Source organism: Caloenas nicobarica, chromosome 7 (genome assembly GCF_036013445.1).
Source record: "Caloenas nicobarica isolate bCalNic1 chromosome 7, bCalNic1.hap1, whole genome shotgun sequence".
NCBI classification, from domain to species: Eukaryota; Metazoa; Chordata; class Aves; order Columbiformes; family Columbidae; genus Caloenas; species Caloenas nicobarica.
Window position 1 is genome coordinate 18,168,498 of NC_088251.1, and position 25,851 is coordinate 18,194,348.

General features: G+C 41.5%; 1 protein-coding gene and 1 pseudogene across 1 annotated transcript; one reads left to right on the forward strand and one right to left on the reverse strand.

The window, feature by feature from the left end:
• Positions 1 to 95: 95 nt before the first annotated feature.
• LOC135990910 (beta-microseminoprotein-like) lies at positions 96 to 8,152 on the forward strand. Its single transcript, XM_065639045.1, has 4 exons — positions 96 to 149; positions 6,327 to 6,432; positions 7,244 to 7,349; positions 8,023 to 8,152. Exons 1-4 carry the CDS (start codon positions 96 to 98, stop codon positions 8,150 to 8,152), a joined length of 396 nt encoding a protein of 131 aa, XP_065495117.1.
• A 6,466-nt stretch (positions 8,153 to 14,618) lies between these two features.
• LOC135990913 (elongin-B-like) lies at positions 14,619 to 14,979 on the reverse strand (annotated as a pseudogene).
• Positions 14,980 to 25,851: the final 10,872 nt, after the last annotated feature.

Here is a 25,851-nt window from a genome sequence, read left to right on the forward strand (position 1 = left end):
CACAGAGCTGAGCATTCTTAGGGCAGGAATCACCACTTGGCCCCAAAAATCAACTCTCAGTCTGTATTTATTCATTGGGTTACTTGCTTCTCAAGATGACCTGCCTCAAGCTCTGCAAGCCATCAGTAAAATCAGAAGGACTTGAAGTGGTATGTTTTCTCTTGGTTTGTTTTTGTCATGTACACTTCACTTAAGATACCAGTGGTCGTAAAATGCTTGGATTTTTTCCCCAAATGGAGGTATTACGTACTTCAACTTTTGAAGTTCTCTGCACCACAGGCTGGATATCAGTCAAGAACTCTGTGCTTCTGTACAATTGATTCCTGCAAGGCTGCAAAAATTTAAGGGACCAGAATTAGAGTCAGTTCAGCTTTTTCCAGTATAAACCTCTGCCTTTTTAAAATCTGACTTCCATTCACTAATTTAATCATGTAATTCCTCTAAACAGCAGCTTGTGAAAATGAATGTTATGAAATTAGTTTATTATCTCGTACGGTCATATTCTTGTTCTTAATAATAGTGGTTCCTCACTAAGACTTCATATTTTAAGTCATTTACAGATACTTAGTTCACTTTTAAATAAATAACATTTCATTCTACTTATTACCTTATTTGGACATTTAAAAAAATATATATTACTAGGAGCCTTATTACTTCCCAGAGTCCCAAGTGTTTCTGTAGAATCTAGGTGTCACTCTTCTTACAGATGAAGACGACTTTTTCTGTGCAAGAAGATTTCTGATTTGCTGGCAGCACCAGTAAAAACATAAGTGACCGAAACAAGAAATCTAGCACAAGCTTTGGATCTCATGCTTAAGATATTCATTAAGGTTATGGGACTGGTAAGAAACTGCATACTTGACCAATGTGATCAGGACGTCATTCCAGAAGTTATCTGTGGGTGGGGAAGCCCATCTTCCACAGCAAGGGCACCTTCTCCACCACATGTACTTGAAACAGAATCTGAACAGCCCAGCACAAACAAGAACTGACGCTGGAAAAGCAAGAAAGTGAATTCTGATGAGTTTACCAGGCCAAGGAAATTTAGAGACAACTGACCTAGAGGTGCCAGAGAATGGTATGGTTTCACAGAGACCCAGAAAGTCCCTCCAGATGTCTTAAAAAAGAGATCTTTTAGTTTCAACATGCAATTGTATTTGGTTTTCTATTTCGAGAGTTGTTGGTACTACTAAAACTATTTGTTTTCCACAAATGAAACAATTTTGGCAATGAAGCTCAGGAATCTTGACTCCTCCTTCCTATGAACAGGAAAGCCCCTCTACCCAGAAGAGAAATGTTTAACGGCATTGCTGCAGATAACATTGTTGCATTCATGAGATGATCCAACTGCAGGCAAGTAGGATAATGTATCACACACCCTCTGTTTTGGATACTTGTCATTATTTGCATGCCACCAAAACCAAGAGGGACGCATAGGGCAGGAGCGTAGAGAGACACCAGTTCAGTTTTCCATCCTTTGCAGCAATAAAACTAATTGTTGATTACTAGTTGAATTTCAATGATATCCTCAAAATCCCGCCAGAACCTCTCCAAACTTGAAATATTTTTGCCTTTCATTTGCTTGCTAAGACACTGAAGAATAAGTTTTGCAATTTTCATATTCACCACTGCAGGAAACACCAGACAGGCCATGACGAGCTGCTTAGGAACAACATATCGTTAACATGAGAAGTCCAAATTTTAGATTCCTAAGAGTTCATAACACTCAGTCTGTTGATATGTATGTGATTAGAGAGCCATGGCAACACCATACATGCATTTGAGCTGCAACCTATTTCACATTTGAAGGAATAACAAAATTAAAATGCTGGATGTTGTTTTGTGAAAAGCAATACATAAGGTCTGTTAAATGTTCTACCCTTTCAGGTGCTGTGAGTCCTGTTTGCTTTCTCAAAGAGGGGGAAAACAATTCTTCTAGCACAAGTATGCTCTTAGTAACTGTTAAAATAATTTCAAGAGTAGTCATAGATATTGTGGGGTTTTTACAGCAGTTCTTCCTGGTCTTCCTTCTTGATGCCACTACACAATGCTTACTGTTATTATGAACTAAACAGCCTGGGCACAGTTCTGGTGAATCCTGCTAGAAATAAGAGCCACAACAGCTGTCTTTATGTTTTCGTCTTCTAGTTGCTGCTCATCAGGATCAGACAGGAAGGGAGTAGAACAAGGAATGGGAAGAAGCAGGATTTTATACATGACAGTGTAAAACAACCGAGAAGAAAAAAGAGAAAAGATCTCAACAGCCGAGATATCCCATGGATTTGGCTGAAGCATTCTGTGGCTGCTCTCCCCATTCCAGTCCATTCTGAGTTCATGCACCAATAACAGACAACCACTGAGTTTTATCTTAATGGAATCATTGACTAACAAGTTTAGAAAATGGATACAAGCTCATGCTTTCTATTTAGAGGTAAAATACAATGTAGGTGAGGTGTAGGTAGAATTAGCTGAACTTTCCCCAGAAATGCCCAGACATTGCTGAACTAAGTAACTGAAAGTATAAAACCAAAACTAAGCCTCCTTACATTCTGTGCATGCATGTGTAGGTTGTGTTAAAGGTGGAAGACTGCACCAGTTTGGTACCACTTGGAGGACCAAAGGCATGCTTCCGATGCCAGTGCGGCCAGAGCAGGGTCCACTGTGTAAGTTCCACAAAGACAGAGGCACTGGTGGCAAGAGCTACAGCAATGCTCCCACCCACCATCCTTCCTATAGCTAACTCCTTCAATCACACTTTCATCAAAAAGTCTTTACTTTTTCCACAGACCTATAGTCTTCATTTGCTTAATCAGCTGCAGGGTCAGGATGACATGCTGTGTTCAGAATCAGTGTGTTTTTTCTTTTCTGGAATAAACTTTTCTTTTGTTTTCTGATTCACTGAAGATTTCTAAGACCTTTTTGTTACCATATGGCTTGAGTTGAAAACTGCATTTCCTGTAAACTGGAGATCTCTCTTTTTTTTTTTTTTGGCTCATTTTGCCACTACTATCCATTCTGTTTTGCTGCCTCTGGACTTTTGCACTTGCTGCTGTAGTATCTGTGGCTATTTCCTCTAGTGCTAACCCACAGAGCAGAGATGGAGGTCTCCTGCTTGCAAACACAGCCTGGCATCTGTGGTTGGTCTTTAGCTCTTCTTGTCTGTCTCTATGTCCCTTGCTTAGCACTGATCCTTCATTTGGGGATCATGACCTGACAGGATTTTCCAGACTAGCTGAGGAATTGCCATGGGTTTTAAACCCAATGCATTTGTGCTTTAGCAAGAGGGATATTCGCTTACCCATAGAACTAAATGGCAGGGAGGTTGAGCAACGAACTGTTTCTCATCCCACTGAAATTGCATTGAATTAAACCTGAAACTCGGCCCAGGTATGGGGGCTCTGCTACATATGGAAGGAGACAGGGGTGTTCAGATCAGGGTAGAAATGACATTGGTGTCTGCAGCCTGGGCTTCCCAGCTTGAATTGAGACTTCAATTCAAATTTCTGCTATGCCACAGGTTACCTAGGACAAGTCACATCATCTGTGTCCCTTACCTGTACAATTAATACAATTCTTTGCTAATTCCTATACTAGGAGACATTTGAGGGCATAGGCCTTGAGGTTTGTGGGCATATGAGCCACAGAGTTCAGAAAAATGTTCCCACCAACATAAAACTTCCTTCTATACCACATTTACCATACATTTCTGTGTCAACAGCACACTGTGTATTTTAGTGCTGTTTGCTTGTGCCTTTCCTTAACAGGTGTCCTTTCTCACATGCAAATGTGGCAGACTTTAACAATTGTAAACCAAATGCTCATTATACATAGCATTGTCAGTTCAAGGCTAAGACAAATTTCTTCATAAAACTGTGTTTACTTATGATCTGTGAGCTGATATGCCTCAGGCTTCCTCTTGCTTTGCCTCCCTCAATGGCAGTACCAGTCAACCTACTGGTTTTAACAGCTGAATACTTGAACTTCCATAAGGAGTTCTGCACTTATTCTCTCCTGCAGAAAGCACATCCCTCTCAAGACTGGGAGAGTAGCACTGAGTTCTGAAATGCTGGATTAAGAAACAAGGTTCCTGGACTGCTTTCATTGTAGTGCATCTCTGCTAGCTTTAAGTTGTTCAGAGTAATGCTTTTCATAGAAATTAGCTACTTGTTTGCTTGTTTTCAATAATGTTACTTCTCTGATATCATGCTGTATTTCTCTCTGTTGATTGCCTAGCACTGAAAGATACAAAGAAAACAAGGCTGATAATCTTGCATTACTCTCATTAGCTTTGTGGTCTTCAGTGAGCTGTTACCAGAAGCCCTAGCTGAAGAACTAGCAAGTAAAATAGTGAGGTGAATCTTCAACAGACTCCTCAAGATTTTTTCCTGCCTTAGAAAGAAACAGAAGTGGAAAGAGGGCATAGAACTTGCTAGACTGCTGATCTTCTCAGAAGAGTTAGAAATAAACTGATTGGGAAGACAACGAGATTTCAACAGTGGAACGTCTGTTGGAGATACTTGCTCCCCACATAAGCAAGGCACTTATCATCCTGTACACTAACAACATGAAAAAGAAATGCAACATAACATGGACCACAAATGACCTCAGTAATCAGTATACGAGTGGACTATCTACATTTGCTGTTCCAAGTGGTTTCAGCACCACAGCATGTTGTTAGGGTCCCCTGAGTTCACAGATCACACAAAGAGCTTTTTCACTGTCCCTAGACACTGCCCAGGCTTAGACAGGTCACTCCCTGCTGCGTTGACAAGAAAGCTGCTTGCAAGAACTTCTTTTCATACCTAGCATAGCTTGCACCTAGAAAATAGGGAGGGCTCTTAGGTGGGAACTGCTGGGTGGTCACTGCTCGTCTGAAAAGTTAGAAGAGAGAACATACATGTGCATAGGTTGGAAATTCCTTTCAAAGTACCTCCCAGAACTGCCTTCCAGATCTGGTGTGGTACAAAAGCCACACCTGTTTCTTCAGTGTCTCTCAGAACAAAACCTTCCTGTATATAATTGGCTTAGTTTAATAATGCTATGAGGCCATTTTGCAGAAACCTGATTGGAGTTACTCATGCGTGTTCAGTTTGCTCAAGGACTGGTATCACAAATTCCCTCATCTATATAAGTTCTCTGGGATAAGCTGCTTACAGGCTGTCTCCTTATTGGAAGCCTCATAATTCTGCAAGAATGGTGAGTCCTTGCATCTTATACTTTAAAAGACCACGATATGTTGTGAAAGTTTTAAAAGGAGTTTCTCTTGGATTTATCTGAGCACTCAGATCTAAGCAACACAGAGAAAATTAAAGCTATGTTTTGAGGACAGAAGTCAGATTGATGTGCATAGGCAGGTAAGAACCTTGGGTAAAAGGTATCAGCATTTATCTGGCAGGAGATGTCTAATAGCAGTCCAGCTAAGGCTTTTTATTATAAACTGTTTTCACTTACATGTAATGTTTGGAGGTGATCTCTCTTCTGGCAGAAAGCAGCTCTGTTATGCCTTAACCTAGAACTGCCCTTCAATTTTGTGAGAAGTCTGGATAGTGTCTGAACATTTAGTTAAACTCAAAAACGTTATCATGATTTTTACTCATTTGAAGCTCTGTTGCAGTTCTGTGGGTTTTGCTTCTCCTCTGCAAAATTAAATGGTAGTTTCTGCACTTCCTGCTCACAGATATGACTGCTTTTTAGAAGTCACCAGTTCTAATCTGTCAAAAAAAACCCCCACATAAAAATACAATACATGTGTGTATGTCATTGCTCAGTCATGGTCTAGCTTTCCTCTCTGATCAAGATTTTAAATTCATCACAGCTAATTCCAGCTTAGAGTTCTTGCACTTATTCCTTCATATCCAGAGCAAAAACCCTTCAAACATTTCAAACTAGTATTGAAGTATAAGAAACTAGCTGACGAATTTAAGCTGAACTTTCAGAAAAAGCTGCTGACAAAGGTCATAGAATATGGAACTATGTAAGCTGGAAGGGACACCTGTAGGCTATTTGTTCCAACCTCCTGCTCAAAGCAGGGCCAAGTCTTGAGGGTTCACCTTCAGCTGAAGTTCTTCAGCTTGTTCCTAATCTTTCAATTTTGGGGTGAAACATCCAGTGGGTTCTTAAGAGTCCTGTGAAGAAGTTTTTATAACCCTTCCACATGATGCTCTGGCTCTGCTGCTTCTAAATAGCTCAGTATTCCTGATTGCATTTTAGACACTTCAACAGGCAAGAGATTTTGATTAGAAATGGCTTCTACTTATAAATAACTATTAAAATGTCTTGATGATCAGTACTACTATTAGAAATAGTTGAGATTTCTGCTTTCTCAGAAAACCATCCTGGCCTGCCTTCTTGTTCTTGCCAGTGTGACACAGTCCAATGCAGATTGCTTTGGTGAGCCATTGAATCCAGGGATGTCTCGTGGTGAGCTGATAGGTAAGAAGTCAACTGTCCTCAACTTGACAGGCACTTGACAAGCACTGCTTGATTTGATTTATCACAATTTATAAGTGGAAAAAGTGGAGAGAAACCACTAGAAGTAGGGGGGGAATGGGGTATGGAGAGCAGGGAATTGATAATCTGTTATTAAAAAATAAGAGTTTATCTGAGGAACATCAACCAGGCCAAATTACAAATTAATTTTGACCAGGCAAGTAGCATAGGCTTTGTTTATCCATCTGCATGAAGTAATGATTTCTGTTTTGATTATGACATCATATCTAGAAAGACAGAGAAGGGAGGAGAAGTGCCACCTTCTATGTGGTCAGTATAAAGTAGGGAACAGAATGGCAAGTGTCCAGCTCACTGATCAACTTACTCCGTTGTTTCCCTATCTCAAGGAAAGTTTTTAAGAACGGAATGGCTGTTCCTCTTGAATGTGAGGGTGCTCTTCCTGAACAGATCTAGTCTATAAGTCTGCAGATGAGTGGAGCAGAAGGAAAATTAGCACTCAAAAGAAACATGCAGCTATTTGGCTTATTTTAATTCTGACCAGGTCTGTTCATAGTTGCCTTTCTGCTGGGTGCTCTGATTTCTGTACTTAAAGATGAGCTACTCCAGGAAACCTGATGCTGGCAATAACCACAGGCAGAGGGATGCAGGATACCCTTTGCCATGCATTAGAATAGCAGCAGTCCTGCTCTGTTGGGGACCCTCTGTGTTTGCCAGATAGGGTTGCTAACAGCAAAAGTGAACAAAGACCACACTTATTTTGTATAATCAATAGCATTGTGCACCATTTTTTCAGGCTGTCTTGACTCAAATGGAGAGCTGCATGAATTTGGTATGCACTGGACAAACACAGACTGCTACTATTGCTCCTGTACCTGGAGTGGAATCAGCTGCTGTACCACGTGAGTTCAGGACAGCAGTGAGGGATTTCCTCCACTGCTGTGATGCAGCACAAAACACTTCCCTTCACACAGGGGTCTCTGAGAAATGACTGTGGTCTTTTTCTTACTCACTTCATATCACAAAGTTATGCATTAACCCAACAGCATCATCACTGAGCATGCAAGAATTTCTTCTGACAAATATTCTTGATTTGAAACAAGGACTTCATTCTTCTTAGGGCTAAAATTTCAGTCAAGACACTGACTGAAGAGAGAACATGTAGATACTTCAGAATTTTCTACTGCTCGTAATCCAGATCTTCCCAAAACCACACATAACCCCATCTTTACTCTGAGAAGCTTTCAAGGTACACTGACATGTCTGTAATTTTTACCAGAGTGACAATCACTCATGCAATTATTGTTCCATATTGTGTCTGAAAAGAAAAATATCAATGATATTTGAATAGCAAATAAACAGCAGAAACATCACCAGTAAACAACAACTCTTCCCTATTCCTGCTTAAGCAGCAGGCTAAGAAACTTTTGAGCTAGGAGCTTTGTGTGAACATCCTTTTCTGCTCCTGCACACCTCCTCAGTACAGTCTCTTCATATCAAAATCGTAGATATCATCTCAAATGGAAGCTGTTTACTTCATGGTCTCATTGTCTCTTTGTCTTTTTCCAATGACAGCTTTGTAAAACCAACTGGCTACGATGGAGAGAAGTGTGTAAGCATTTTCAACAAGGAGACCTGTACTTACAAAATAGTTGAGAAAGAAGGTCATTCAAAAGAATGCCCAATCTGTGCAGCAGCAGGCTAATAGAGAAGAATTGTGGATTTGAGGAATATTTCCTTTTTCTGTTTTGTTTTAATGGTTCTTTCCCTCACAAAATCGAAAACACTGAAAAAAATGTGGCTGTTGAGTAAAATCAACTCATGAAATCTAACACATAATAAAACTGAACATCTACCCACAAAACACTCCCTCAGCTTCTCTGCCTTCTGCTTCCCCATGAAGAAAGAATGGACTTGTTCCTTCCTTGAGAGGACAAATTAAAGCCAACATCTTTAGGCATCCTCAGGAGCTGCTAATTTGAATTCTTTTCCAGTCACGCTTCAGTGCCAGGGAGTATATTCCGTTACCGGTGCACAGCTGTATCTTAAAGCTAAAATAAAATCAGATGAAGCATCAGAAATTCACGTGACATATTTTCTTCTTTGAAGATGGAAACCTAAAGAACTAAGATTCCAAAAAGCCATGGGAAAGAAGTGAAAGCAGTTTAAAAGTCTTTATGAACACTCACTTTTCTAGGACGATGTCTTATATTCTGATCTTTTATCCTGTATGGCTTCCTGAGCCTGCCCAACCTACGGACTGCAAGAGCCACCAGTTACCCAGTCTAATCCAGCGCTGTACTTCTGTACTTCCACTGCAGCCACAGCACAGCAGACTCAGTCCTCAGTCTGGTGTTGGGTTTAAAAAAAAAAAAAAAAAGGAAAAAAAAAAGAAAAATCCACAAACAATAACTGGGAGGAATACATGTGCTGGTATAAGCTCTCTCAATGTGCTACTTGGTAATCGTTATGGGTACATTTGTTCAATTGCCTCTTTCCACAGGTAACTGTGAGCAATCTGTGTGTCTATGCTCTATTTCCCTATAACAGAAAAAACAACTCAGAGCTTCCATAGTTCCTCATTTCAAATTACAGAATGAGCACACACCTTGTCAGAAGTGCCCAGTCTTGCTCTCTGCTAGGGCAAGGCAAACCTCAGCTTCTGTCAGCCTTGACCACATGTGCACCATTAAGCAACATGGGCTTTAGGAATTACATCCCAGTGTTTTGTTCCACCCCTGCTTCCCTTTCTCCTTCCCCAGGGCAAAAAGCCCTGTTGGTTACACTTTGTCAAAATTCCCTGCCACGTGCTGTCTTGGAAGAGGATCCACAGTAACATACTTTATACAACAATTTACAAGCCAAAGCTGCTAACATCACTGTACAAATAGACTAAAGGCATCACAAAGCCCATAAGGCTCTTACAGCAAGAGCAGTAACAATTACACTACTGGGTAAAAGGTAAGAGGGTTCTGCATGATTTGACCTGCATCTGTCCCGCTTTCTCCTTTCTAGGCTACCAAATAGCATCCACCACTCCTTGAGGTCTTGTGCTCCACATTAGATAAGACACAGGTGTCAACAGGCTGCCCAGGAACATGCGCAAGATTGAGTTGTAACTGAACCGATGGTCTTGTCAAGCCCAGGGAGATGCTGTATGCAGAACTACAGACCTTAACACCCAAAATGCCTTAGTTTGAGAAGAAGGTGTAGCTCTTATTATCAGGTGCGATTTTGATCATGTACTTACTAGATCTAGCTTGACAGTTTGTCTCTTACAACACCCATTTATTGTGTAGTTTGCCTCCAAACACACCTGAAACTCACTGCTGAATTAGGTGGCTGTTTGTTTGTTTTTCCTAAAATTTACCCATATCTGGAAGCTACTGGGACCTGCTTGTGGTATATTAATGCAGACAGTGAATTATAGTCAGTCGTGGAACAAGCTTTGTAACCAACTGTTCAGGTATATTTTTAGATTCTGTCTTGATCAGATGGTTCTTAGTGATAAGGCACCATTTCCTAGAACCAGTCAGAAAAAAAACATCCAGAGTTCAGAATGCTATTCAGGAATACTGCAGGCTAGATAATACGAAGACTAAGAAAACAACAGTAACCAACAGCAATGTGCTCTGATGATGTTTCTGAAGGCAGAGGTATAACCTTTCCCAGTATTTGCAGAGATATTCTGCGTTCAGTAGGGAGACACCTACTTCTGAACCCCTTAATTATTCCTTTTCTGCAGGACCATAGCCTAAACTGAAAATGCTGATCTCTAAGGGTCCCTTCCAACCCAAACAATTCTACGGATGTCTTTCTGTCTGCAAGAGACTTCCAGGTTCAGTTGTAAGGCATGTCGATAGAGAACACCAAGTCTGAAATAAGCCGTGACCAAAGATATACTTTCCTTTTTAAGGCAGTGTAGACCTATGCACCCAAATTCCAGAAAAAACAACCTTACTGGCACTCCTACATGTCCCAGACCTATTTAATCACATTTTAAATCCACCGAAGCACCTTTGCCACCATCGGCAAGTCTTGATATGGGAATCTACCCTGTCTGCTATGCAGAAGCAGGAAAAATTTATTTCATGTCTAGTCCAAAAGTCATCCAGGGAGCAGTCCGCTCTTCTCTTGTCTGCTCCAAGTTTCAACATGGAAACGGCTAATGTTACATATTGCATCTAGTTGTGGAACACCAGAAGCACAGGAGGGACTTGGCTCTTTTCTGTAGCAAGGAGTCTAGCTGTGGGAGGATGACAAAACCTTCAAAAATCAGGAAAGCAGAGAGCGTCAAATATCTGTTTTGCTCTTCGCGCTTTTGCCCAGTGATGTTTTGTCTTTGCATTTCACTACTTTAACACACAGAGCTACAGTTCTATTATATGCAAAGAATACATCCATAGTCCTCAAAGCCTTAGATCACTATTAGCTCCACATAGTGGAAAGGAAACATTCACATAAGAGTTTCCTCAATTATCCTGATTATATATGTTGAAGGTTTAAGAGACTCTGCAGAGCCTTGGGAAGCAGCTCAGCCCAGGCAGAGCAGAAGAGGCTGTGCGTTCTCTTCCCCTCAGTTTCCCTGTCTCCACCTGGCAGCACACAGCTCTCCCACTAGCCCTGCCAGATACAGCAGCAGTTTTGGATAGCTGGCCCTGGTCCCTATACTCCTAGTTATTCTTTTCATGGTAAGTCTTTTGAGTACTGGAAAGGTGTTCTTGCCCTGAAAGTGAAATCTAGTGCTTAGCCTATCAACTATCAAGTCTTTTAAACCAAATATCAGAACACATGTCATAAACCTGATGGAAATTTTCCTGTCGGTGTTTATCACCTAAAACTTAATTTCTTAGTACCTACTTATGTTTTGTTTCCATTAAGATCTTTGCCCCAATCTTAAAAATAAATTCCAACAAACAATCCTAAACAAGGAAAGCCCATATCTCATTTACATTATGCATACCAAAGAACATAGAGGTTTGTAGTTCATGTGCTGCTTCATGCCGATTTAAAAAACTTGGATAAACTCAGTTCATCATGATTTCACTTGTTCACTTTACTCTTAGTTAACTCCTTTTTTGGTATGCAGGAAAGTTTGCCTTGGCACCTTTTGAAAGCTTGAACATTTCTGTTTGAATCTCTTGTTGTGTGCATGTTTCCCTGGGCCAAGCTGGGGTTTATTTTAGGGCAAACTGATTGGCTTTATAATAGGTATCTACATGAAATTCGAGAACACAAAAGTCATATGATCAGTCTGAAATACTCAGCAAGACCAGGTTACTTTAACACTTCTCCTCACCCCCAAAATCCTGTTTTCATATTTCATTTCTTTTAGCATATAATCTCAATCACTGATCCATGCTTTTTACACTTCTCCAGGACTTCAGTACTTTAGCACAGTCAATACCTCAAGTAGAGATCCATTATGGAGCCCTGGTAAACTGCAGTCCTCTGCCATCACAAGATAATAACGTCCTTCAAAAAATAGCTCAGTATTTTTTCCACTGTAATTCCAGAGGTTTCTCCCATTGCTGCCCTGGCCTGCCAAAGATGAGGTAAATCTACAGAGACAGAAACAAGCAGTTTTGTTTAACAACTAACTGCATGGTGTTTCAAAAAGATGGGTCACATTTAAAATTATAATTGCTTTGAAAATGGGTCCATAATTTTGAAACACCCTGTATAATGGCTCAGAGGCTGTGAAATAATCCACTCCCTAAGCTGTATAACAAAGACGACGCTCCAGTCCATTGTATGAACCTCAGGGTAGCTGGACTGTGCTGAAATACCAGTTTGGGACTCGTAGCTTCCTTAGAGTGCTATACCGAGCCACATTGCAGCGTCATCAGAGTACAACAGCTCCTTGAGGCACTTTGCCTCCCCTTTTCAGCTCCTAGTCTGGGACTTGCTTGATTTCTCCTAACAGGACTGTCCCTTAGTTTCTCTTAGGTCCTGCACAGGGAGGAAACTTCCTGGGGATTGCAAGAGCTTATTTTCTTGTGGTGCTCTCCTGCTCCTGGACAGAGGGATTTGTCCTGTGTACCAAAGGTGATGGTCAAGGAGAGGTGAGCTGGTGAGGTCTGGTTTGGCACAGTATTCATTCAAAATTCTTTAGACTCCTGAAGGCATAGACTAGATTATTATGCAACAGTCTTTTTTTTCCAGCTCAGTTGTTTGTTTCTATTTGTAATATCTGAGTGCGTAAAGGCAGACTGTTACGCAGGTACATTCCAAGCATAGAGCATTTTTCTCTAATATAATATTAACAGCAAATTATACAAATAGGTTAGATAAGAGATCAACTCTGTAACGTTATTACGAATCCTGAATCCTGGCGGAGACATTTGTAAGCATAACACCCAGAAGTCCAATATCTGTTTTGTCTACATGGCTGGTTTCAGGCCTGTGTTTTTAGGATATAATTTCTGTTGAACAGCCAATACTCCTCATTAATATCTCCCTTCGCTTTCTTCCAAGTTTCTCTTCTGAATAGGAGAGTCCTGCATTTCTTTTCAGTAAGGAGTTTGACAGTTAGAACAACCAAAATTGTATCAGAAATGGAGAGTAGCATGCCAGTATTCTTTTCCTGGTGCTCACTGCCAGCCAAGAGTGGCAGAGAGGACCTAAGTTTTGCAACAAGCCTAGTGGGAAGTATCAGGAGCCTGATCGAGTAGGTTGCTCTAAATACAGCCCAGTTACATTAGTATAGCTTATTTATCAACAGATAAGACAGCTCCGGAACTTTCTTTGTCTTTTGTTGCTGAGGTTTTGTTCGAATTGTTTTTCTCCTCCTCTAAATCCACTGCAGTCACTAGATGGCATCCGAGTTCTGCTACAGTGCTGTGCCGGAAGGGGAGGCTGGAAAAGTTGGAGCTACAGAGAACACAAAAATCTAGACCTAATTCAGCTAGCAGACTTGAGCTCAATTTCTCTTTGCTCGAGTGAGGTTTAATAATGTAACCAGCATTTTAGAAGTGTCTTCCGTCCGTTAGTATAGCGAGAAATCTCCAGGGAGATATCATAGTTTTAAAAGTGTTTTTTGAACTTGGACATAGACTGGCCTGCCTGAATTATCCTTGATACAAGAGAACAAAAACTGAACAATAGCACTACTTTAAATTTTCATTCAGGGAATAAATACTGTAGCACCTCTGACAGCATAGAGCAAAACCAGGAGTTTGCCCCTTGCAGCACAGCAAAGTGAGTTGAGTCTGATGTGAAACCGTTACTAGGGATGAAAGGGAGAGTCCAATACTAATGCTGAAAGAGAGAATCTGGTTCATAGGAAAAAAAAATGGTGCTGAGGTCAAGTTCGTTTGGGAAAGTGACTTCTTAAGATCTCTTAGCAATAGAAATATTGATAGGCCTGATCTCATGCCTGTAACAAACTTCTTTCTTACAGACCTTTCCAACTGCATTTTTATTGTATCGGTTTCTGCCTATACTGCATTTTTTCCACTGCATTTTTCTTGCCTTTCAAGAATGGAGAAGGCAGGTGCCAGAAAGAAAATTCCCGATACTTTGAAGAAAAATCTTTGCCCAGTTGATAGAGGTTTTCAACAGTCCATGCCAGTAACTGTACTTCAAGTCAACTCTAGAAATTCATTGTTGTGCATTGTATTAGTGCAGCATCCCTTAACTTCAGAGGTAATAAGCTCTATTTGCTAAGCTTACATCTGCTCAGGTCTTCAGATTATAGCCTTCACAAAGGTTTTGCCACAGGCAGGACTAGAAGTTCCTTCTGTGCCTCTGTCCTCCAAGATTTCCTCAAAGACACTACTGTCAGAAGTCAAGGTGAAGACAGAGAAACAAACACTTATATACCAAGTTAGTGTGTGTAACACTTCTTCCTCCCCAAAAAAAGCTCAGAACTGGCATGGGCAGCCATGGGCATTGGCTGGAAGAAACACAAGTGACAGAACATGCCATTTACAGTTCAGGGAGTGCACATGTATCTGATGTCACCCTTCTCCTCCAGCACTAATTCAAGAGAAGGATCCCAGGAAACAGTTCTGTTGGCTGCCTGAACGCTACAGCACACCAACATCATGTAACTGAATTGCACTGCTTTGTTGATCAGACAGACATATTTGTAAGGGTGTGGGTGGACACAGGATACACAGACAAGACCAGCACCTTGTCTGCAAGAGGCAAAACATGAGATGCTGTTTTCAGCACAAGGCTTGCTCTCTAGAGCTGCTATTAGGCTTCTGTGACTTCATAACATCAGGTAGCTCTGGGGTACTCGAGACTGGGTCAATACACAATGGTTCAAAGGTGCCATTGCCAGGTCTGAGTAAAGCAAAGCCCATTGTGGCAGGAACATGAGGATAGCAGCTTTGGCTCCATAAACCAGAGCCTAGCAAACTCTTGTCATCATCATCCAACAAGTCGTCATCTTTGTAGAGCCACTGCTTCTCCAAAGTTCTCTTCAGTATTCCCTCTACCACCTTTTTCAACTCCTACACAGTTGTAGTCTCTGGCCTCAGTGAAAATTGTCTTGTGACAGCACATCAGCAAGTAGACATCCATCACTACCGTAGGGCTTAGTGCAGTCCTTTCTCACTGGGAAAGAGATTTTGGTCCTCTTAGTGAGAAACCTGTATTTTTAGGAATAACTGAAGTCAAGATAGAATTTTCATTAGATGAACAGATTCAATGGGGACAAACGGGGGAAAAAATATACCTACAGTGAGATGGTCTGCTAGACAGGCTAAGGTACTCACGCTCTACACAATCAGAGCTATTAAGTACTTAATGATTTTTGTCTTCCTAGCTTTCAACACTGTTAATGAGCATTTGTGTTACTTTACTTTCTTGCCTGAAAGAGTTCCAATCCCAGTTTGCTTTGGGCCACATCTATCTACCCAAGATCTCAGGGGGAGCCAAGGATGCAACTCCGCACTCAGCACAGAAAGGATGGAGCACAGGAGAATGCAACACATGAAGTGGTAGTGTTTTGTTGGTTTCTTGTCAGGCAAGAGACAAGAACTTCCCTGACCCTTTCAGGTGTTCAGTAAAGAGAGGAAAGTTGATAAATACAAAAGGGCTCAAAGCTGTCAAACTAATGAGCAGTGTTAAGATATTTTAGCCTCCTACTGCAGTTTCAGGAAGTTAGTTGTCAAAATAGCTCATTGCCTAGCACCAGTGCTGATAGCAGAGACTTATCTTAGGAGTAGCTCTTCTCCTTCAGACTTTGGTTAGGCCAGAAGACTCACATGGGAGCATAGCGGGAGGGGAAATTAAGGCTGGTAGCACTAGCTTAAAAGGGAGCTTTTCAAAGCACAGACATTTTAGGAGTACTTTATGGTAGTGCCAGTGTAGTCACTTGTCACATGTGGAACAAGTCACACTCAAGAGGCTAAAGGCTCACTTCAGCTCTGTAATGCTCAAGAAAGTTCAGGACATCCTCCCAGAGCTGCCATTACTGGTTCCCACTGAGAAGTTCAGGGCCAGCATGAAGCTGGTTCCATCTGTAGCCACAGACACCAAGCCCTACTTCCAGACCCCCAGAAGAATTGCTGCACTTCAGGGACCTGGGCTGCTCTTGTCTTTGGGGTGAGAGGGACAAGGTCCAGAGATTCATAAATAGTTACTGCTCCCTCCACCTCCCAGCTGGAGGTTCCTTGAGAACTGGAGCAAGGCACTCCTCTAGATGACAGAAAGTAGTAGCACTGGTCACCTACCTGCAGGCCTGCACTGCTGAAAGAAGGCAGAGGTCTCATTCACTAAGTCTGACAGAGGGAAAAAAATACTTAACCATGCTTTTCTCTGCCATCTGCGCTTTGATCTTACTGGCATATTCAAGCTTTCCATGACAAACGTGGGCTAGAGCTAATCTCTTGTATGGTCATTCAAGCTAAGTTACACCAAAGATAGTAACAGATGCAATAATTTTGTTCTTGCAGTATTTTTTTCCTGTCTAACAGGAAGACAGATACTGCTATTCCAGCCTGGCAGAGCCCAGTTTATTCATCCCTGAGCAGTGACTCAGGAGCACTGTCATCTGTGTACAGCCATTAACTGTCTTTTCATGTCATGCCAACTCAGACATGCATGTGTGCCTGTTCCAGCTGGAGTTCCCTGTGCTTTGCAGTGTGTTCTTCAGGACAGGGGAAGAAAGGAACAGAGAGATGTCACCAGTGCAGCATAGCCAACAAAACAAGAGGGAATTGCTCAGGACTCAGACTTAGGGTTTATGCAAGGGCTAATTCCTGCTGAAGGCAGGTGGAACCCTGGGATCTAAATAAGTTTGTGTATTGAGACCAAAACTAGTCACTCTGCAATCCTAGTACTGAAGGAAGGAAAAAGCAATGTTCACCTCTCTTCACGGTAGTGGAGGGGTCACACTGTACTTGTGCTATGTCATTTTGCTGAAAAGTTTAAAAAAAGTCGGGTCTTCTGCATGAGCAGCAGTTAGCAAACTCAACTTGTGCTTCAAAGGGAGTGTATTCAGAGACACAGCCAAGCTGGACAAATGGGAGCATGTGCATAGGCTAAACAACTTGAAGTAGTTCAAGTTTAAAAAAAAACCAACAAAACACAACACAACAAAACATACACAAACAAACAACAAAACCCCTAAAAACTATTTAAAAACAAACCCAAAACCCCACACATACAGAAGACCCAACTGCCATCTGCAGCAGGCCAGTGAAGAAAGAAAGAGAGTCAGAGTAATGTCTTTTAAAAATTTATATTAGCTAGAAGACCTGGGCAGAGTGCATTTGAATAACCTAAAAGCATGAGGAAGCCAATCTTGCATCCTTCCTGCAGAGCGAAGACAGTGCCACCCAGCGTAAGTGGTGGCCACACAGACACTGCTGTACCTCTGATAATAGCAAACTATATTCTCACTGACAAGGACCAGGTCACATAGGTGGTGCTTTTGAGGAAAATATAAAATTTCATGAAGTCCATTTGATTTCCCAAGAGTTGCACACACACAAATGTGGCTAAGGGTACTACCTAAAGGGTCACATCCATGAGTTCAGCTAAAAAGGGAGGCAATCAGTTGTCAGAACCAGGGGGAATATCAGTTTGCCTTCCTAACTTCTCTTTAAAACAAATTGACATGAAACACTTTGACGTTGGGTCAGATTTATTCCTGTGCTTTAATCCAGTTTTGAAGCCCACCATAGAGTTCAGTAATTAGCAGTACATTTATGTCATTTTGAATTGGGAAACACAAGGTGAAGCAACAGACAAGCAGTAGACCATGTGTAAAGCCACTAAAGGCTACTAAGGAGACTTTTTCGCTTTGAGCAAGTTTTAATCAAATTGTGGTATTGATACCCTAGTCAGAGCCTTGGTGACTTGGAGCCACCATCTAGGCACCCTCTTGTTTGAGGAAGGACCACAGTCCAGAGTCTTCATTTCCAGGCATCTCCTCAGAAAAATCAAAGTCCTTCTAATTGGCAAAATCTTCCCAGAGCAGAATTGCCTCCTCGGCTTTAGTTAAGCCAATACATTATTTGACCAGTTTAGTTTGGCAACTTCCCTGACAGACACAGGAGCTAGATAAACAGGGAATGGCAGTGCTGGACGTTCCTCTCATTGCTTCACAGACCTCAAGCTGAGGTACATACATTAACTGCTGCCATAGCCCTACAGCCAGTAAAGGACGTTGTTTGACTTAAGCCTGTGTGCCTAGAGATGAGTTGCCAGCCCTTCCAGCACAATAGGCCCCAAAGGAGAAGGTACAGAGGGAAAGCAGCAAGCTGCTATGGTCTCCATGTCTTGGAGGTAAATTAACCTTCTCACCCACCACAACCATCAGCTAGACAAGGACAGCTTAACCTTCCCTTAACAGAGGGACCCCCAGAAGGTGACTTCATTTACATCTGTACAACAGAGAATCCTCTCTACTCCTTTGTTACCCATTTGACCTAGAAAATCTTGTCTCAAGAGAAGAGGTCCAAACAGATCAGCAGGAGAGAAGTTCATTCTCTGTGCTGCTACAGATCCCATAGACAGCTAACTCAATATTACAGGCTTTCATAAGTATTTGGTTTCTTCATTCTCAAGACTGAAATCCAAGATACTTTAAGCTGTCTTATTTTAAAGAAAAAAAAAGGAAAAATGCACACAGCATGCTTTAATGTACATCTCAGGTTAAAAAGGTAGAGCTACCTGGCATTTCTGCAGCAACAGCCTTAATCACAAACACTTCAGTTTTCTATTTTATGCTTTTGTCTACCCATATGCTCAGAAAAAGCAAGAATTAGAAGTTATTAATATAGCTATTTCTCTCCAAGGGAGAAAGGATCATTAACTAATTAAGTAAATTAATCATCTTAAGTAAAAGAATAACTTGGAATCTACCACGACCTTCAAGTCAGAAGCTGCCTGTTACATTTCCCAGCAACTATACCCTTATTAGAGAAGTTATACACCATAACAGTCACCCCTCCTCAAACAGCACAAGATTTGTCAAGTTACAGCAGGGACAGGCGAGAAGTGGGTCTGGCCTCTAGATACACTAGACCCTAATCAAATTATTTCAGTTAAAATCAGAACAAATTCACATCATATACTTAAAGACTTAGTAGTAGAACAAATATATTGCATTTTCACCTTCTTGCTTCTCATAGCTAACAAAGTCATTTTGAGCAAATTTTTCCCTTCAGATAGGACTTCATTCATTTAAGGATTATCAGAGGAATTCTTTTTCCTCAAGGCAGTTCATTAGATACCACGACTGTCTCCTGAAGCAGAACCGCACACAAAGAACACAATGCACTAAAATCACAATGTTAACACAATATTTGGCAGCTGCACTGCGAAGAAGCACTAAAGCTTCTCACTAAGTACATACAAACAAATAAACAAAATGAACTTACATAAAACAAATCTGTTATAACAAACAGCAGCCACTTCCTCCACAACCATCCCTTTACTCCAGATCCCTCAAGAGACCACACTTGTTCTGCCAATGCCCCTTTTATTCAGAAACCACTTCCAGTGCAGCTTTGGTTCCTCTAGCTATTTGTCAATCAGTGGAAGCTAATGAGTTCAGCCATACCAATCAAGGTGTCTGATTAAACCCATGTGTGCTGAAAGAGCCAAGCTAATGGAATTAATTCAATTCATTATGCTGGGACTCCTCTGGTAACTTTTAAAACTTGTTGTGCTTATGCTCTAATTCAGTAAAGCATTGAATCTCTACAGCCCCCAAAGCAGGCACAGGGATCTGTGCTAGTTTTCCTGACTGCATCTCAAAACCAGCCACTCTGTGTTGCAACAGTCTAATTGCACAAAGACCTGGACACCTGTGGCAAGATGTATACTGAAAGAAATGTCCTCATTTTAGTGTTGCAGAAACCACGCTGCCATTTGCATCTGATTCCAGCTGTGATAGAGGCATGCATGTGGTGAAAGAAAATGGGAACTTTTTCTTTCTTTACCTCCCCTAATCCTTAACATCACTGTTGTTACCATCAGGAAGGGAGCCATGACTGACTATCGTCCTGACTGCTACGTTCTTTTCTGGTCTGAGACAATGCACAGCTCATCCCACTTTTGCTGCCAAAAAAGTGCTATCTTGTCATGGTGATTGGTCTCTGTTCCCCAGGCCTGGCTTTGCTTCAGCAACTGAAAGATACAAAACTACAGCTAGCCCCTGCAGGTCGCTAAATTTGGACAAAATAATGTGTCTTATATAAAATAATTGAAATGATAATAAATCAGTCTGAGAACAGTGGACTCTCCACACCACTGCACTGTATGAATGGACTGTTCCTTACCCGGGGGCGATCTTGTTGTAACAGGTCAGCTGAACAATAGTACCCTGCTGCCTTGCTTACCATGTGCCCTTTCCCCACTGTTCCTTGATGGCCTGCCAGTTTTGGAGGCACAGCTTTCCGGGGGTCAGACCCTTACTCTGACACCAATGTTGATGTGGAGTAGCTAGTTGTTCTACTGGAGTTTCTTCAGACTTACACCAGCACAATGGAGATCAAGATGCCAGTGCCAATGCGTAAATGCATTTATGCCAATGCATAAAACAAGCCTTTGCAAGACTTTTTGAGGTGCCGTATTGTGACTGATGATCGGAACAGGTTAGCGTGTCCATTGGCACCTGAGGTTCTCACATTTATATCACGTCCCTTTGCACTGACCATTGTTTCCTCACTGTATATAAATACACACTACTCCTCATTATGAAATGTGAGCAGCCCACGCAAGTATGGTAAGTTAGCAGCTTATAGTGTGTGTGTATGTGTGTGTGTAAACAGGAAGTATTTTTAAATCTGAGTTTATTGGAAATAGTAGGACTCATCCTTAATTCTGTGCAGGTTAGTCTGCTAGACCTTTGAAAAAAACACCTAATTTTAAAGAAAGATTCTTGTTTCTTTTCTAGAAATTCTTGCTGTTCTTTTGTTTGATCCTTGTCTTCTCAAGGACCCTGTGTGAAGCTCGCTGTTACTTTAGACCAGCAAGCAAATATGGTAAGAATGGCAAATACATTAGACATCCTTGAAGCATAAATCCAGAGATTAAAAGCCTTTTTTTCTTAGAAATTCTGGAATAGTATAATATGTTATTTGCTGAAGAATGATCCAAACAGCTCCGCACTAAGAAATCAACCCACCTGGAGGCATCTCCGGACATACAGAGACTCTACCCTGTTCAACAGTTACCCTCTGGGCAGGCATATCACTGAAGTCCTTGCCCATGTGGTAAAAAACGTGTAATTTTAAGCAGCATTTACTAATCTGACAGGGGTACCTGACACTAAAATCAAAGCAAAGACAACACAGCTGGTATTTAAATTCAGTTTAGCAGGGCGAGTTGAAGACTAATAAGAATTGGGGAGGAGGGAGAACTGAAAGTCTAGACCTGTATGCTGAGTATGAGAAAGGGCAGAAATATCCTACCACAGCCATAAGCTAAGCTGTTTCTCAGATCCATTGTAATAATAGCAGAATAATACTTCTCTGGTGTGTGGTTGCTACCACTCTGTTATGCCATGTCATATACTCATGCACCCTTCAGGAGCAAAGACATGGTATCTTTACTGCAGAGCACTGGGTTAGATTCTTCCCTGGTGTGACTCTATGGAAATCAGTGCTTTGAGTACTAGCCTACAAACATAAGACTGTGGTCTATGTCTATTGATATATGTTCATATTGATCTATTGACTATCATTTTCTGGTGTGTACATGCAGGGTGCCTTTCAAACAGAAACCTCTATGTTTTTGGTGCGTCATGGAAGACTGAAGATTGTTATCAATGCAGGTGTAAAGTGACTGCGATGATTTGCTGCAGCTTGTAAGTTCACCCAAATTATTTATAGTTTTCTTTACGGGAACTGGTTGAAATGTTCTGACTTAAAAAGCCTCACTGAAAGCATGCATTGGGATTTTATACTCACATGGGCAGAACTCCTCTTCCTGTTCCCCTGTTAGCTCTAATCGTGATCAAGCAGGATAATCTGATAATCACATAGACTTCTTTGGGAAGAAACAAAATGAAACACAGTTAGGATCTTTCCGGCATACACCTCTTCCTCATCACCTAGTTCTTCTAACTGCATGTATGGTTCCCTTTAGGCTCTGTTTTCTTCCTCCTTTTGTTCAGCAGCTTGTCTCCAGATACCTAAACACCCCACAAAACACACACATGTGGGCTTCTGCAGCTCTGCACCAGACCAGTGGCTTGCCTGCAAGCATCTGATCAGGCCAGAGCTGCTCCACCTCCTTCACATGCTGCCAAGAGCCCAACCTTCCAGCTCATGAAAGTAGGACACATATGTCCTGCTCTGATAATTTGCTTTCTAAATCTTCTTGTGTGTTCCTGCCTTATGGATAGCAGGTGACACATCAAGGAGAGCTGTTTCTTCCTGAATATAGTGATGTGAACTCATTATTTCCCTAAAAGGCTGGAAAAAAGATATTCTTGAGGTAAAGGAAAAAGAGTCCCATAAAGGGTTTGTGAGGAAGGATTTGACTTAGGAACCCTTGGTGGGAAATATTCCTGGCTGTCCTTAACTGTAGGAGGGAGTCAGCCTGTGCTTAGTAGAGGCTCATCTGTGAGGTATTCATTCTGGGGTCATTCAGGACTCTTTAAATGTTTTTTTATTATCAAGAAAGCCTTAGTTTGAATGAGGCAGACAGAATTAATCCCTATTTTGCCTCTGCATGGGAATTTATACCAATCCCTAACAGAAAGAACACTGAGAGAACACGAACAAACATTGGGAAATCACTTCATCTGTTAACAGCCATGATTAGGGCTCTGTATTCCTCCTACAGTAATCCATTGTGCTTGTATTGATGGAATCCATAAGCCAAAATGATCTGTGATGTATCTTGCTCCAGGATGGCTCTGGCTCAGAAAGCATCCTTCTCAATCCATGTCTTGGCTGCTGATTTTCTCTTTGCCTTTCTCAATGACAGGGTTTTAATCCCCAAGAACTATGACAGGGTGAATTGTGTTGGCCTATTCCACAAGAAAAGTTGTTCCATCCGAGTGGTGAAGAAGACTAATCCTGACATAAGCTGCAAAGTCTACAATGGAGTTGGTTAAGACCACATGATGTATTTCTCCTCTTTCGCACCTATGCCGCAAGTTGAACATGCTCTGGATGTCTCCTGTAGAGGAAAACAGTAAAGCAGCATGGTTTTGGTAGGAATGGGTTTACCTCGTGCCTTTCACAGCTCTAATTGTGCCACATCTATCTTATTTCTGACACTAGGCAGTTTGTCTTACAACACACACCTTTGTAACCAAGCTTTGCCGCTGATAACTGACTTTTTTCATGTTGGGATCCAGAGTTAAATAAATTTCCATATACATCAAATCACTGCTTTTCCTTCCAAGTAGTCACTGCTTGGTCTTGTTGAAAACAGAAGAATTATTGGCATCTGTAAACACTTGTAAATCTAATTAGTGATTCAGAAATCATCTAGTTTTTAGAGTAACAGGTATATAAATTGTTGCCAGACAAATGGATTCATTATGCTATTACACTCATTGACATTTCCCCAAGGACACATATTCAAAAATGGGATGAAACAAAGCAGAAAACAGCCCTTTGAAAGCCTCCCTTCACCCTGGTGCCTTGTGTAGGTCAATCCCTTAGTGTAGATGCACAAGGGAATATATTATCCAGTAGATGACTGGTATATTACAAAAAATGTAAGCCCGTGCCTGAGAGTCCAACCTATTGCAAAGAAATGCCATATAAACAGCTCTGTAGCCTTCCATGCTGGGGTAGAATTTCCTGATATAATCTTGTTTGGGTCAAAGTCCACTGACAAACAACCCCATGAAACCTGTTCGAACAGAAAACCTGGCCTATAAAACATGTTTAGCCAGTAGACTTCAGACACTACACTGTACCTGGTACAAAGTCCATGGAAGTGGTTTATGTGGGAAATATCCTATAAAACATATTTAGACAATATTAAGAGCAATTATAACAAGAGCAGTCTGCAGCTTAAAAGGTCCAGATAAATCATTTGAGTCTGTTCAGTTTATTCAACACTGACATCATAGATGTTTTCTTCATCTGCCTTTCCTCTACCTTGTTGAAGTGTATTACAATGACATATTTCAGCTGATGGAAACAACATCTTCTTTTTCATATCTGCTGTGGAAAACCACAATCACATGGTCTATTTTCAAACAAGAGTATACAAGTAGAAAACCTGCACATACTAAGGAAAACAGCTTACCAATGGTTAGAAAACCCATCCATGGCTCCAGATACTACCAGAAAGTCATTAAGGTGATTCCAGCAAGCAGGTAAAATGAGAAATACAATTGTAGCTTCTTAAATCTTTTGCCCTCAGGATTAGTTAGAACCAGCTAGTAGCATCTCCCTTTGACAGTATCCCCCTGTGGCTTCGTGGGACTAATGGAGTGGACATCACCAGAGCTGGCAATGACCCTTCCAACCTGTGAGTAGCACACACTGGAGAGGCTGTCACTATTCTGCTTGCTGAGGGTGGATCAGAGGATTTCACCCAGTTATATATGTAGAAAGAGATAGGTATAGATATAGACATAAGGGATCATGCAGTCAGCTCCCTAAATGCTATGCACTCCTGCCTAGGGGGCTCTGAGTAACAGGGCTACTTTCCTGAAGGCTTGAACATTATTTGAGCAGTTCAGAAAAACCTGTAGGAAGATACATTAGTTTCATAGCTTCCCTCATGGAAGGTGGATTATGAATAAATTGGAGAGGGCTGAAAATGGTTAAAATATTAATTCTGCTTCAGAGAGAGGCAGAGATTCTGACAAAATAAAGCCAATGCCAACTTGTGCAAAATACCTACAAGGGTGCCATGTAGACCTGCTAAACTTAGCGTACACACATACTATGTACTGTTCCATGGTACATTTTCTCCATACGCTTTCATCATCTAGTACTTAGTAGTATTCTTTGTGGGCACTGTTTGCTCACTGTTTAACAGTGCAAGCAAGAGCAGGACTCCAGATGCTGGACTGCAATTAGATTTGCTAAATGTACTGTAGGAGAATTTGCCTCTGAAATTCCATGCTCAGAGGAAAGAAAGAGACAGGGCATCATGGCTCCATCAGTGAAGGCTGGTATAACTGAAAATCTAATACAAGGGTGCTGGAGGAGACCCTCAAAGCATCCAGAGCGCAGTTGTAATCCCACTACTGTGACAATCCTGTCACTCCCAGGGAAATGCTTAACTGCACCCAACGAATGATTCTGGGTAGCGGCTTTGCTGTCATCATAACCACTTGCAGAGAAGGAGTTATTCGGCCGGTGCAAAGAGGACTATTTTCCCATGTATCTGTACCCTCTTGGAATGTGTTGTCTCCATGGCATCCAACTGTCTTAGGTAGTAAACTCCAGAGAAAACAGGACAGTTCCCCAGTGCCTTCCTGTAACAGGGGCGTGTGCTGTGGACAGTGGATAAGAACAAGCCTTCTTATCTGTCTGTGGGTAGTAGGACAGACCCATGCCATGCCAGCTACAGTTTCTTTACTCCATTCTCTGTCAACAGCAAACAGGGGCTGGTCCATTTGTTGTTAGAGTCAATGCAAACCTACTGATATGAACAGAAACAGGCAGTTTGACCAGCACATGACTAGCAACAGTTGTGACTATGGTACTTATACGTTGCTTCCCAACAGCAATCATACTGTGTATAGAGGAATTTCCACCCTTATGCACCTTCATACAAGTACTGCTTGTGCATTTTTCAAAGCCTTGGTGGGTCAGGATCCTCACAGAGAATCTCCACAGATACATGTTTAGTAGTACCCATTGTACAGTGAAATTAAACGTGGTCTGTCAAACCAGCTAGTTCAGGCACTGGCATCCCTTTCAGTAAAGTGCTGAACCAAGCCTACAAGATCCACCTGGATGAGGAAACAGTCATCTGCATCTTTGTCTTGCTGCTGCTGTTCTCACTCCAAGT

Excerpts from the sequence above, each read along its gene's own strand:
- LOC135990910 (XM_065639045.1), top strand. The coding sequence starts at position 96 with ATGACCTGCCTCAAGCTCTGCAAGCCATCAGTAAAATCAGAAGGACTT. Across the intron at positions 6,433-7,243 it reads GTCTCGTGGTGAGCTGATAG|GCTGTCTTGACTCAAATGGA; the intron begins GTAAGAAGTCAA and ends CCATTTTTTCAG. Across the intron at positions 7,350-8,022 it reads GGAATCAGCTGCTGTACCAC|CTTTGTAAAACCAACTGGCT; the intron begins GTGAGTTCAGGA and ends TTCCAATGACAG.